The sequence below is a fragment of the Anolis sagrei genome, chromosome 7 (genome assembly GCF_037176765.1).
Source record: "Anolis sagrei isolate rAnoSag1 chromosome 7, rAnoSag1.mat, whole genome shotgun sequence".
NCBI classification, from domain to species: domain Eukaryota; kingdom Metazoa; phylum Chordata; class Lepidosauria; order Squamata; family Dactyloidae; genus Anolis; species Anolis sagrei.
In genome coordinates this window covers 19,992,448-20,007,408 of record NC_090027.1, presented here as the reverse complement: position 1 = coordinate 20,007,408, position 14,961 = coordinate 19,992,448, and the positions used below count along the sequence as shown (strand labels likewise).

At 41.6% G+C, this 14,961-nt stretch overlaps 1 protein-coding gene across 1 annotated transcript; it reads left to right on the top strand.

Annotated features, from left to right (window-relative positions):
- The first annotated feature begins 2,066 nt into the window (after nucleotides 1-2,066).
- PCNA (proliferating cell nuclear antigen) lies at nucleotides 2,067-14,474 on the top strand. Its single transcript, XM_060787482.2, has 6 exons — nucleotides 2,067-2,371; nucleotides 3,710-3,807; nucleotides 5,446-5,513; nucleotides 6,467-6,661; nucleotides 12,744-12,867; nucleotides 14,053-14,474. Exons 1-6 carry the CDS (start codon nucleotides 2,151-2,153, stop codon nucleotides 14,130-14,132), a joined length of 786 nt encoding a protein of 261 aa, XP_060643465.1. The 5' UTR covers nucleotides 2,067-2,150; the 3' UTR covers nucleotides 14,133-14,474.
- The last annotated feature ends 487 nt before the right edge of the window (nucleotides 14,475-14,961 follow it).

The window sequence follows — 14,961 nt, the reverse complement described above, 5'->3', positions numbered from 1 at the left end:
GATGTGTATAGGGAAAAGAGGGTGGCGGTGGGTGGTGTCTGGATCTTCAACCTTGCGGGCAAAGAGATCCTTTGTCACAAGGGAGCATGCACAAACACCACAATTGGTGTAATCAGTCTGTTTTTCCGGGCTTTTGGCTGACAAAATCTCTGGCTTTTGTTTGTCTGAACTCTGAAAAACAAAGCCATAGATTTGCCAGTATTTTCCATGCAATGTCAATATGAATGGAGTTCCTTCCAAGGAAATTGGATTTCCTTAACTGTAATCCCCTGGTCACATATTCCTTTATAGGGTAAAGTTCAAGAGGGGAAAGGCAAGGAAAGGGGTGAGGGTGCACCTCATTCCTTTACATTCCGTATTACACACACTTCATACATATATTCTTTACAGTCTTTCATAACTCATAGATTTCATAAAAAGGGTCCCCATCCCCTCCCATCCCAGCAAAGTTTATTAGAAAACCCACAGCAATTTAATAAAGGCAATCAGCAGAGTTCCTGAGGTATGATCCTTTGCAACAAGGGCATGCACCCACAGGCGGGGGCCATTCTTCAGAAGCGGCTTGGCTTTTGGAGTTCAGGAGGAAGCCCGTGATGCCAGGGCACCAAGTCAATGAGAAAGGGCAGAAAAAGGTCCACAAAGAGTCCGCAAATGGTGGAGAGTGGGGCAATGTCCTTTGGGGAACTGCATTTCCCTGATCAGGGGCCAGGGTCCAGTGCACAAGCCAGAGAATTCACAGAGAGGAAGCAGGAACCCAGTTATGTGTGCTGGGTCAGGAAGCAGCAGAATCCATAGTCCGGCCCTTGGTGAACTACAAATACTTGGGGGGGAAAGATGCTCTGCATCACCCGCATGAGAAGCTGGAGCTGATAGAGGGAGCTCATCCGCCTCTCCCCGGATTCAAACCTGCGACCTGTCGGTCTTCAGTCCTGCCAGCACAGGGGTTTAACCCACTGTACCACTGGGGGCTCCATGTTTTTCTATAAAAATGTACTAATTGCATGTATGTCTCTCCTGACGAACGATTGCGGTTTGACATCTGTACCAGCTGGATGAAATAAATACAACTCGGTGGCTTTTCTTCAGCTTTGGTGAGATTTATTTGGGAAAATTCAGGGAAAAATTCTTTGGCTCTTTTCGCTCGCCAGAGTACTTCTCGCCTTCTTTGGAGGCTCCTGGGTGGGAGCCTCCAAATTCTAGTTCGATATCAACACTTTCTCGTTACTTTATTTTCCAGATCACCAGACTGGGCCACAGCAATGCGTGGCAGGGGATAGCTAGTAAATAAATAAGTAAAACTAAAGAAAACCACGGACTACAAAGCCCATCATCCTCCAGCAGGCCCCGCCACCTGTGAAGGCTTAGTTCTCGCTAAAAAGTAACTTTTCCAAACTCTGGACTGCATTATATAAGTGTACTATGAGTCTACACTCATCATATAACGCGGGTACAATGGAGCATAGATTTGGGCCCAGCCTCTCCCTGAAGAAACAAGCCCAGGCAAGACTGGGTTGCACTAGTCAAGCTTCCGGGTTGAGAACCTCCCCGTGAATGTGATTGGACAATTCCGAGAGAACCCAAGAATCTAAGTGGTTGCGCTATCTATGACGTCAGGCGGGAATACTCAGCGAAAGGCTCCTTCGCAGGAAGAAAAATATTCCCTGCTGCGCATGCGTCGTTCCACTGTGGCGCCTTTTAGCTAAAGAGGGGGATGCACATGCGCAGTCGGTCCCGGCTGCGCGCGGGAAGGGCTGAAGACACGCCTATTGATTAGTGCGAGAAGAGTGAGAGGGGCGGAGGGTCTCTGGAATGGGGACACGCCCACCTCTTTCAGTGCTGTGGATTGGTCCCCACAAGGAGTGGGCGGGGCCTTTGCTTTAAAGGGGGGAATGGGTGGAGACACGCTCACTGCGCTCCTTGATTGGCTCACAGCGAGTGGGCGGGACGGAGGGAATAACTTATCCATCGCTGTTGATTGGCCTCCATGAGGAGGGGGCGGGGCTTTCATGAGGAGGGGGCGGAGCCTTCACGAGGAGGGGGCGGGGCAGTATAAAAGGGCCCTTCGTGCGCGCAGCAGCCCTCAGAAGCGCTCGTGACCCCGAAGGGAGAACATCGCGGCCTAGCTGTGTGGTGTCTTTGAGGCCGGCAGGATGTTCGAGGCGCGGCTGGTGCAGGGCTCGCTGCTGAAGAAGGTGCTGGAGGCGCTGAAGGACCTGATCACCGAGGCGTGCTGGGACCTGGGCTCCGGCGGCATCAGCCTCCAGAGCATGGACTCCTCCCACGTCTCCCTCGTCCAGCTCACCATGCGCTCCGAGGGCTTCGACACCTACCGCTGCGACCGCAACATCGCCATGGGAGTCAACCTGGGCAGGTCGGTACCTAAGCCAAAGAAGGAAAGAAGGGCCAGAAGCGCCATGTTTGCCTTTTCCCGCCGCGATGACGTCACGCGCGCCATTTCGCCGCCCTTTTGGCGGGAAGCGCTGAGAGGGAACGAGGGGGCGTGGCTTCTCTCTAGTGACCCCTGAGAGCGGATTGGCTCCTTTGGAAGCCGTCATCACCCCTGCTTCCACCCGATTGGTGGACTCCTTTTTGTATGGGCGTGTCTAAGGGAATTGGCGCGTTTTTCAAGGGAGAGGAAGCCCTTTTCATGTCAATCCACCAAATATAAAAAATGATTTATTATTATGATGCTTATGCTTATATATTGTCCGCTTTTTCTCTCCACAAAAGAGACTCAAAGCAGCTGTGTATCCTAGGTTCTTGTAGGTTTTTCGGGCTATAGGGCCATGTTCTAGAGGCATTCTCTCCTGACGTTTCGCCTGCATCTATGGCAGGCATCCTCAGTGGTAGTGAGGTCTGTTGGAATTAGGACAATGGGTTTATATATCTGTGGAATGACTGGGGTGGGGCAAAGAGCTTTTCTCTGCTGGAGCTAGGTGTGAATGTTTCAACTGACCACCTTCATTAGCATTTGAAGGCCTGGCTGAGCCTGGGAAAATGTTCTGTTGGGAGGTGTTAAGATGTGCCTGGTTGTTTCCTTTCTGCTGTTTTGCTGTAGTAATTTTAGAGTTTTTTAAGGAGACTCAAAATGGCTTGAATAAAACAATAAAGCCTACAGAGAACATAGGTACTAATCAGGCCCACAAACTTTAAAGCAGGGGTCCTCAAACATTTTAAACAGAGGGCCAGGTCACAGTCCATCAAACTGTTGGAGGGCCGGATTACAATTTGAAAAAAAAAATGAATTCCTATGCACACTGCACATATCTTATTTGTAGTGCAAAAAAAACCAAAAACAAAACACCTCTTTAAACAATATAATAATTAAAATGAAGAACAATTTTAACAAATATAAACTTATTAATATTTCAATGGGAAGTGTGGGCCTGCTTTTGGCTGATGAGATAGGATTGCTGTTGTCAGCTTTCAAGTTGATCCAGACTTAGGTTGACCCTGAGCGAGGGCCGGGTAAATGACTTTGGAGGGCCGCATCCGGCCCCCGGGCCTTAGTTTGAGGACCCCTGCTTTAAAGCCTCCAAGGTAAAAAGTTGACTCTTAATAGCGATATTTTGTACTTGTTATATTTCTATATGTTATTTGTTTTGTATCCTTACATCTATTATATTATGTTAAACATTGATGTTATTAAGAATGAACCTGCCAATGTTACGGGAAGGAGAGTCAACCTTGTCTCTTCTCTCATTCCTAGCATGTCCAAAGTTCTCAAGTGTGCGGGGAATGATGACATCATCACCCTGCGAGCAGAAGACAATGCGGACACACTTGTTTTGGTCTTTGAGACGCCAAGTAAGTATCCAGGCGCTTGTTGGTGGGAGCCCCACTGATGAGAGCGCCTTTCTTTTCATACAGTTGGGAGGGGCCCCTAAAAGCCATCTAGCCCAGCCCCCTTCTGCCTTCCTCCTAGAAAGGCACCATCAAAGCTCCCCCAACAGATGGCCATCCAGTCTCTGCTTAATAATAATAGAATCCTAGGATTCGGAGGGACCCCCAAAGGCTATTCTGTCCACTCTCTTGCCTTCATGCAAGAAAAGCACAGCCAAAGCACTCCCCGGCAGATGGCCATCCAGTCTCTGCTCAATAATAATAATAGGATCCTAGAGTTGGCCATCCTACAGATGGCCATCCAGTCCTACCCTCCTTTATTCTGCTATCACATAGGAAAACTACAATCGGCCCACCTGACATGGCTATCTAACCTCAATAATAATAATGGGTGGAGACCTTAAGAGTCTAGTCCTACCCCCTTCTGCCTTCGTGCTGGAAAAGCCCTCCTGAATAGACTGCATGGGTCAACTCCCTTCTGCGAGGCAGGAAAAGCACAACCAAAGCCCTCCCAATACAAGGCCATCCCACTTTAATAATAATAATGATAATAGAGATGGAAGAGGTCTTAAGGGCCATTCTGTCCAGTCCTCTTCTTCCTTCATGCAGGAAAAGCACCATCAAAACACCCTCAGATGGCGTTCCAGCCTTCTAGACTTTCCTATCGTCTGGAAGAGGCCTCCAAGAGCCACCCAGTTCTGCCTTCATGCAGGAAAATTGCAATCAGAGCTCTCCTATCAGATGGCCATCCAGTCTCTGCTTAATAATAATAGACTCCTAGAGTTGGTGGTGGTGGTGTGGGGGAGCCCAAAGGCCATCCAGTCCAGCACCCTTCTACCTTCATGCAGAAGAAGCATAATCAAAGTACCCCTGACAGATGGTTATCCGGTCTCTGGACTCGTATCTTTTCTATTTCTTCTATCTATCTATATAAAATGTTTGTGGGTACACATGTATGTACATATGTGCACACAGCCCCCCCCCCCCAAGACCCACTTTACATCCTGGAGAAGTTTGGGTAGAGTGGACCACAGGTGATGAGATTTGCAGCCCCTTCATCCACTTTCAGAGACTACTGCAAACCCCATCAGCCTTGGATATGGACCAAACTTGGCACACAGATCCCCCTTTATTTTAAATACCGGGTTTGGGGAGAAATGGCAGCATGATGAGGCTTTACAGGCCACCTATATCCTTATGGATCCATTATTATTATTATTATTATTATTATTATTTGCTTCCTTTCTCACTCCAGATGGCCTACAGCTTTGGCAAAATTCAATACTGCATAAAACATGACAAAACATGCCCCGTCAACTAAAACAATTAGAACACTCGAGCAAATAAAATACACAAAACAATAGACAAACTAAAACATATAGAGTGTTTGATACCATCATCCATAATCCTTATTCAGAATCATAAATCAAGAGGCTTCAGAGTCAAATATATTTTCCTTGCAATATTGTCTAGTCCTCCCTGTAGCACTTCTAAAGAAGGATCATGAACTCACTCTACTTTCATGCCAATTAGTTCTGTTGAATGGAATCAGCACATTTTGAACCCATTCATTCACCTTTCCGCTCCGTGCTTTCCCATTAGATCAAGAGAAGGTCTCTGACTATGAGATGAAATTGATGGACTTGGATGTCGAACAGCTTGGCATTCCGGTAAGGCCCAGAGATGTCAAAAATTGCTCTGTTTCAGTATTTATTCTGCTTTGCAATGCTGAGCCTAAGAAAACACATGTGGCCAGTGTGGTGTTTGATTTAAAAAGCCAACTTCTTATTATATATGTTTATGTATGTATATATAATTTTATTCATTCCTTTAAAAAGAATTAAAGTTGTGTTATGGGAAGTTCATTCAGAAGAGAGCTGTGATGTGAAATAAATCAGTGCAGATTCCATTACGAAGGCTGATACTGTTGGGCGAGTGGGCATATTAACAAAAGGCCCTCTCCATGTATGTACAGCAGAGTGACTTAGCAGTAGCAGTGTGACCCAGCACCAGTAGTCCAAGGTGATTTATTATTTTATTTACAGTGTTTATATTCCGTCCTTCTCATCCCACAGGGGACTCAGGGCGGGTTACAATGTACATATACATGGCAAACATTCAGTGCCATAGACACACAACATATATAGACATACACAGGCAATTTAACATTTTCTGTCGAAGCCTGGCAGGGCGCCAAAGCCATTGCTCAGTCATTATTTTGACCGATCCACTTTGAATCCCTCTAGGGGTGAGAAAAGCGGTATATAAATACTGTAAATAAATAAATCTCTTCTCGTCTATCACTTGGCTCTTTATCTACTTGCTCCTTAATTTTTGCAACTGGGCCAGGTGCCGAGCTATTTCCATGTTCTCTCTCATGAGAACTCTCTGGTAACAAATCAAAAAGCACACCATCATCCCCACACCCCTCAGGGACATTCTCATGGGAAAATACGGGGATTTCCTGGTCATTCTCTGCATCAGTATCACTGACAAAACCATTGCCATCTTGAAACTCATCTTGAACCTCATTAACATCATTCCCCACATCCAACGCACCCTGATCTTGAAACACAATCAGAGGCTGAACTCCAACACTTAGCTTTTAATGTTTCTTCACCAGGAGCAAGAGTACAGCTGTGTGGTGAAGATGCCTTCAGCTGAATTCGCACGTATCTGCCGGGACTTGAGCCACATCGGAGACGCGGTGGTCATCTCCTGTGCGAAGGATGGCGTCAAGTTCTCTGCCACCGGGGAACTTGGGAGCGGGAACATCAAGCTCTCGCAGACCAGTGATGTTGACAAGGAGGACGAAGCCGTAAGTTGAATCTACACCAGGCATGGGCAAACTTGGGCCCTCCCTCCAGGTGTTTTGGGTCGAAACTCACACCATTCCTAACAACCTCAGGCCCCTTCCCCCTCAGCCGCTTAAGCGCTAACTGCCACTCTGGGCCATTTGGGTTCCATCTTGTCTCCTGCATATGTCATCAGTTGGGGACACCTCCCCCTCAGCACCAACTGCCGCTCTGGGCCAGAGTGCAGAGAGAGGGGGGCAGAAGACAGTTCCACCTTGTCTCCTGTGCTATTCTAATAATATAATGCAATATAATATAATGTATATACATATAATATTTATAATATTATAATGTAATTAGGGCTGGGCGGTTTCGTTAGTTAATTTCGTAATTCGTTATTAATTCGTATTTAAATTAGCTTACGATCCGATATTGAGCCATTTTGGAATAGTGTGAGGAGTAATTAAGAATCGAAACAATTTTTCCAATTTTCGTAATTATTTTGTAATTATTTTCGTAATATAATAATATATAATACAATATATTATAATTATATAATATACAATAATATAATATAATAATATATAATACAATATATTATAATAATATAATATACAATCTCAAAATTTCAGAAGTTTTTAGAATTTGGAAATGCTAGCGCCCCCTGGAAATGAATCGAGTTTAGAAACAAATTTTTCCATGGTTACCCAGCCCTAAATGTAATGCAATATAATACTACTAATAATATGATATTATAATTATTAGGCCTGGATAACAACGCAAAAAATTGTTTCTAAAATCGATTTGTAATTGGGGTGTTTTTTTGTTTTGATATTTAACATAATTACAAAATTTTCCAAAAAAAAAGTTTGGTATTTACGAATCGATTCGTTAAGATGGCGAACCCCCCCCCCCCCCCCCCGCGCATGCGCAAATCACTTCCGAAGCTTCGTTATTGGTGCGGGGGTCGATTCGTTAAGGTTATAACGAATCGATTCGTTAAGATGGCGGACGCGATTTGCGCATGCGCAAAACGACTTCTGAAACTTCGTTATTAAATACGAATCGATTCGCTATCAGAATAATAACGAAACGATTCGTTAAAGTGCGATTTTAACGATTGCGCAATGCTAAATGCTCTATAAACAAAATCATTTCATAAAATAAATCAAATAAAATAATCAAATAGAACAAGATATTAAGATATTAAATAAAAAAGTAATAAGATAAAGTAGCCAAAACTGAGTCAATTTAATAATATAATGAAATAAACAATAATATAATAATAAAATTTAAATAAATAAAATATAAATAATAATTAATAATAATAAATAATATAAAATTATATAATATATACAATATAATATAATATAATAATATATTATTATATAAATGAAATAAATAATAATATAAATATTTAAATAAAATATAATTAAATTTATAAAATATTTATAAAATATAATTATAAATAATAATAATAATAATATATAAAATTAAATTATAAATTATTAATATATAAAAATAATATTATAAAAACTTAGAAAGTAAATATAAGAAATAAATAAAGAAAAAGTAACAAAAAGTAACAGAAATTACACTTTGAAAAAACTCTGAAAATTATCTGGGAAGTATTGCATATACATACTAATTTCTGTAGCAGTATTGCAAGTTAAGTAAGAAGGACCAACTTCACATTTGGGTGGTGTATCTTAATGTGCATCCTTAGCCCTGTTGTGGCAAGATGCCTCATATCTTTTCCTCTGCTGACGCTCACACCGCAATGCCTGCAAACTGCCAAAGTGGCCCTCTCATTATGGACGTCGTAATGATCCCATAGGAGCGATCTCGGCCTACCCCTACTAGGCACTTCAGATGTACTCATGCTCGTGTTTGGACTGTCGGTGTTTGTGGAAGGGAGTATAATTGTTGGTTGTTTCTGTAGCTCGCCCTCCATCAGCATGCAGTCCTCGTCTTGATCACTAATTCCTGTGGTGGAAGCACATTCCATCTTGTCTTCCTCCCATTCCTCTGACACGTCCGCCTCCTCGCCCTCCCCTTCATAACAAGTAGTATCAGAGGTAGTTGGAAGGACATCAGGATCTGAACGTAGAGTCTTTTGAACTGATGAAGAAGAAGGTTCTGCCATCTCACAGCTGGTTGAAGCATCTGTGGGTGTTTCAATAACCATCTCCTTGGATGAATGTTCCCTTCTTGTCAATGTGTTCATCTTCAGTCCCCTGCCTTTCTTCGGTATTCGCGATAGCACTTGGCCCTTGCGACTAGCAAAGCCGGGAAGGAAGCGTTTCATCACACTGGTTGGAACTACACAAATGACAAACGCACACACAGCCACCGAAGACTCTTTTATTTTTTTAGAATATTTTTTGTATTTTTTTAAGAATAAAAGACAGGTATTTTTAGAAAATATTCAAAAATGGAAAATGAACCAAAAACTGGCCCTGATGTAGAGCTAACACAGGCAGGAGACAGGGCAATCGAGAGCACACACCAACAGGAGACTCTTCTTTTTTTGGAATATTTTTTGTATTTTTTTAAGAATAAAACACAGGTATTTTTAGAAAATATTCAAAAATGGAAAATGAACCAAAAACTGGCCCTGATGTGAAGCAATCACAGGCAGGAGACAGGGCAAACGAGAGCACACAGGAACAGAAGTTTCTTTTCTTTTTTTAGAATATTTTTTGTATTTTTTTTAAGAATAAAACACGGGTATTTTTAAAAAATATTCAAAAATGGAAAATGAACCAAAAACTGGCCCTGATGTAGAGCTAACACAGGCAGGAGACAGGGCAATCGAGAGCACACACTAACAGAAGACTCTTTTCTTTTTTTGGAATATTTTTTGTATTTTTTTAAGAATAAAACACAGGTATTTTTAGAAAATATTCAGAAATGGAAAATTAACCAAAAACTGGCCCTGATGTAGAGCTAACACAGGCAGGAGACAGGGCAATCGAGAGCACACACCAACAGAAGACTCTTTTCTTTTTTTGGAATATTTTTTGTATTTTTTTAAGAATAAAACACAGGTATTTTAAAAAAATATTCAAAAATGGAAAATGAACCAAAAACTGGCCCTGATGTGAAGCAATCACAGGCAGGAGACAGGGCAAACGAGAGCACACAGGAACAGAAGTTTCTTTTCTTTTTTTAGAATATTTTTTGTATTTTTTTAAAGAATAAAACACAGGTATTTTTAAAAAATATTCAAAAATGGAAAATGAACCAAAAACTGGCCCTGATGTGAAGCAATCACAGGCAGGAGACAGGGCAAATGAGAGCACACACAGAAGAGTCTTTTCCAACGAAGCCAACCCAATGCAAGTCTTTTTCCTACCCAAGCCAAGCCAACCCAAAGCAAGCACAAGCAGCCCTCCCGGACCTCTCTCCTCCCTCGCCTCCGCGCAACAAATGAGCTCCGCGTCCACGCGGAGCCGCTTTTAAAGGCCTTGCCGGCCAATCAGACACTGCCACGGTGCACTGCTTGCTTGCTGATTGGCTCCAGCCTCCCAGGGCACCAGCAGCATCCTCCATCCCATTTCCGAAACGGGCGGAAGCTCGTTAAAAGTATGGGGGATGCCGTTTCGTTATTTTTAAACCCTTCCGGGTTTGAAAATGTGTTTTGTAATTGTTTCGTAATTAATAAAAATAACGAATAATTAACGAATTACAAAATTAACGAACGAAACCGCCCAGGCCTAATAATTATATATTTATATTACATGTAATATTACTAATAATATTTAATAATAAAATAACCAACTACCTCTGGGCCAGAGTGAAAGGGGGGGGGAGGGGACAGTTTCACCTTGTCTCCTGTGCTATTCTACATTTAATATTTATGATATTATAATGTAATGCAATATAATACTACTACTACTAATAATATGATATTGTAATTATATATTTAGACTAGCCGTCCCCTGCCACTCGTTGCTGTGGCCCACATGGGGGTTCTGTGTGCGAAGTTTAGCCCAATTCTATCGTTGTTAGGGTTCAGAATGCTCTTTGATTGTAAGTGAACTATAAATCCCAGAAACTACAACACCCAAATGTCAAGATTCTATTTTCCCCAAACTCCACCAGTGTTTACATTTGGGCATATTGAGTATTCTTGTAGAGTTTGGTCCAGATCCATCATTGTTTGTGTCCACAGGGATCTCTGGATGTAGGTGAACTACAACTCCAAAACCATAGGACACAGCCCACCAAACCCTTCCAGTATTTTCTGCTGGTCATGGGAGAACTCTGTGCCAAGTTTGGTTCAATTCCATCGTTGGTTGGGTTCAGAATGTTCTTTGATTGTTGGTGAACTATAAATCCCAGCAACTACAACTCCCAAATGACAAAATCATATTTTTTTTAGTGAAGGACATACATTGGATTGTAAGGTGTCTTGTGTCCAAATTTGGTGTCAATTCGTCCAGTGGTTTTTAAGTTCTGTTCATCCCATAAATGAACATTACATTTTTATTTATATAGATTACATGTAATATTACAATATAATAGGTATAGTACAATATAGCAGTGTTTAATGCTGATATTGTACTATGCTAATAGTATAGTGTATTGTATTTATATATACCTTGTAAGCTGCTCTTGAATCCACTTCGGGGTGAGAAAGATGGCATATAAATGCCATAGATAAATATTACAATATAATGGCATAGTACAATATAGTAATATTTAATACTGATATTGTACTCTGCTAATAATATAATATATTGTATTTATATATATATCTTGTAAGCCACTCTGAGTCCCCTTCGGAGTGTGAAGGGCGGCATATAAGTGTCATAAAGAAATAAAATAAAAATATTAGAAGACCAAAGCTTCTATCAATGGTAAAGAAAACCTTAGGGTGCATCTGTGCTGCAGGGTGGATAATAAATCATCATAAGACTATCTCCTCAAAGGGACTCGGGCCGGTTTCTATCCAAAGTGGCCAGCATTCAAGGGCATAATAAAACAGACAAACAACAAATCAATCAACACAACAAATAAAGCAACATCAATATAAACTTAAAATAACCAATTAATAACATATTATAATTATATGTTTATATTACATGTAATATTACTAATAATATTCCAATATAATGGGTATAGTACAACATAGTAATATCTAATACTGATATTGTACTATGCTAATAGCATAATATATTGTATGCATATATATCTTGTAAGCCACTCTTGAGTCCCCTTCGGAGTGAGAAGGGTGGCATATAAATGCCATAAATAAATAATAAACCAAATGTAAGAACTTAAATAAACATAATAGATCACATTACACACATTTACTAACATAATAAAAAACCGAGAAGCTAAAATGCACCAAAATATGGTGTGGATCCATGTTACTTGCCTTGGTTCAATGCTATAAAGTCATGGGAGGTGTGGTTTTTCAAGGCCTTGAACCTTCTCTATTGAATGATACTGATGTTTCGCCAAACTACAAGTCCCAGAATTGCATAACATCGAGATATGGCAATTAAATTACAGGAGACATCCCTGAAAGAGGAGCTTCTGAAGCAGTTTTGGCTTTGGCTCCACACTAAGATGCCTGAATGATACAATTCTAATGCGCAGCCTCATTTTAGTAAGGCCATTTTCCCCCAAAACGGTGCACATTGGAGCCGAGTCAATAGGCTAAATCCTTTCCCCAAAGAACAGCTAATTTAACACTCAATAGCTAACTAAGGAGGGCAGGCATTGAACGGAATGCTTGCTGTGTCTCTTGATTTCTTTTTGGAAACTATATTCAGTGGAATATGTCCCAGATTCTGCCAACCTAGTAGTTCGAAAACTTGCAGACCAAAAGCTTGCAGGTTTGAATCTGGAGAGCAGGGTGAGCTCCCACTGTTAGCCCCAGCTTCTGCAAACCTAACAGTTTAAAAACATGCAAATGTGAGTAGATCAATAGGTACTGGGTGTGGGAAGATAAGGGTGCTCCATGCAGTCATGCCAGTGGAGGTGTCTATGAACAACGCCAGCTCTTTGGCTTAGAAATGGAGATGAGCATCAGAGTTGGACTTAATGTCAGGGGAAAACCTTTACTTTATGTCCCTCTTTTTTTGGTTGCAGGTGTCAATAGAGATGAACGAGGCCGTGCAGCTGACCTTTGCTCTGCGCTACCTGAACTTCTTCACCAAGGCCACCCCTCTCTCGCCCACCGTCACCCTCAGCATGTCTGCTGACGTCCCCCTCGGTCTGTATTGTCTATGTATCTATGCCTGCCATTTTCTTGGGTGGCTCTCATTGTTTTCCCTCATTCACTTCCTCTTTTCCCTATTTCTTTCTTCTCTCTTCACACATTCTTTCTTCCTTTCATCCCCTTCCCTTCCTTCCCTCCCCTTATATATGATGTAAATCTTAATATATAAAAAGCTGCTGGTCGTCGTGAGTAGCCTAAAAACAAACTATGGGGCCAACCGACATCAAATTTGGCCTCCAAACTTCTCATACCGCAAGGTATGACCAACAATAAAAAACCCAAAACCGTGAAAATAGCTTTACAATAAATAAATAAAAAATACCCGCCAGGCATTTTGGACTAAAATTCCCACAATTCCTAACAGCCATGCAGGAATTGTGGGAACTGAAGTCAAAAATGTTGGGAGGGCCCAAGTAAGCTCAGGCCTACACACCTATACAAACAACACACATATGCACATATCTACACAAACACATGCACTCATATATACATACACACATATATATACACATACATAACACATATTCACATGCACATACATAAACATATACACACACATGTATACACATGCAAACCACACATATATGCATATACATATGCACACACATACATATACACATACATTGCCTAACTTCATAACCTTTGAAAAGCCTTGCAGCTTAAAAGCCTGGCTTCTTCCTGCCTATAGGAAACCTTGTGGGGAGGTGTTCCCTAGCCCAGATTGTTCCATGTCTGGGATTCCTGTTTTCTGAGGCCAGGGTACAGCTAGTATTATATAAGATTTGCCTTTCCCCAAATCTTTTTTCTTCCTTCCTTCTTCTCTTCTTTTTTCTTTATCCCTTCTCTCCCTTCCTTCCCCCCTTCCTTTCTTTTTCTTTCCTTCCCACATTCTCTGTTTTCCTTTCTTTCTCCCTTCCTTTCCCTTTTTTCTTTCTTCCCTCATACACATTTTTCATCCTTTCTCTTCCTTTTCTTTCCTTCTGTCATTCGTTTTCCTCGTCATTCAATTCCTTCCTTTTTTTTCCTTTCTCCTCCTTTCCTTTCTCCTCCTTTCCCCTTCTTTTTCTCCTTCCTTCCCGTCATCCACGTCACCTAGTATCAGTTATACAGAGATATTACTTCTTCAATGATAAACGCAATGATTAATTGCCTTCCTCTTTCTTTTCTTCCTTCCTGCAGTTGTGGAATACAAGATCGCAGACATGGGACACTTGAAATACTACTTGGCTCCAAAGATTGAAGATCAAGAAGAATCTTAATCAAGAAAAAGAGGGTTTTTGGGAGGAAAAACAGAGTGGTTTGGTGAAAGGAAAGGTCTCCCTGCACTTAGGACCATTTGTAGATATTTCTCTGTAAATACATTCGTTTGTGCAAATAATAGTCTCTTCTCCCCCCCCCCCTTTCACTTTTAGGCCCTGTTTGTTCTTGATTATTGAAACATTGATTCCCTTAAAGGGAAAGTACAGTATTTAAAAAGATGGGGTGCCCCCCTTTTTTGGCCGGAAGAGTCATAATAATGTTTGGAGAAACCTACTTTTTTACGTAGAAATCTTTAAAAAAAAACCTAACGCTTGTCAATAAAGAATTACTGAGTTTTCTTACTCCGTGCTTGACTTTTTGGCATCTTGGGCATCACACAATCCAACCCCTCCTGGTAGATGGTCACTCGGCCTCTTTAGAAGCTTTTTTACATTTATTGAGAACCATTTCCAATTTGGCAGGTGTAAAAGGTTCATTATCTAGTTGTCTGGCTATTGGTTTCCTTCCTACTTTGGTGGCAAGGTTGGGTTTCCCAATCTTCAGAAGTTGGATTTGCTTTTATGTTGACATGGGTATTCGTTTCATAGAATCAGAGTTGGAAGAGACTTCATGGGCCAACCAGTCCAACCCCCTGCCAAGAAGCAGGAATATTGCATTCAAAGCACCCCTGACAGATGGCCATCCAGCCTCTGTTTAAAAGCCTCCAAAGAAGGAGCCTCCACCACACTCCGGGGCAGAGAGTTCCACTGCTGAACGGCTCTCACAGTCAGGAAGTTCTTCCTCGTGTTCAGATGGAATCTCCTCTCTTGTAGTTTGAAGCCATTGCTC

Bases quoted from the DNA above. Each gene is read 5' to 3' on its own strand.
- PCNA (XM_060787482.2), top strand. From the start codon at position 2,151: ATGTTCGAGGCGCGGCTGGTGCAGGGCTCGCTGCTGAAGAAGGTGCTG. The intron at 2,372-3,709 runs GTCGGTACCTAA...TCTCATTCCTAG, and splicing joins ATGGGAGTCAACCTGGGCAG to CATGTCCAAAGTTCTCAAGT. The intron at 12,868-14,052 runs GTCTGTATTGTC...TCCTTCCTGCAG, and splicing joins GTCTGCTGACGTCCCCCTCG to TTGTGGAATACAAGATCGCA.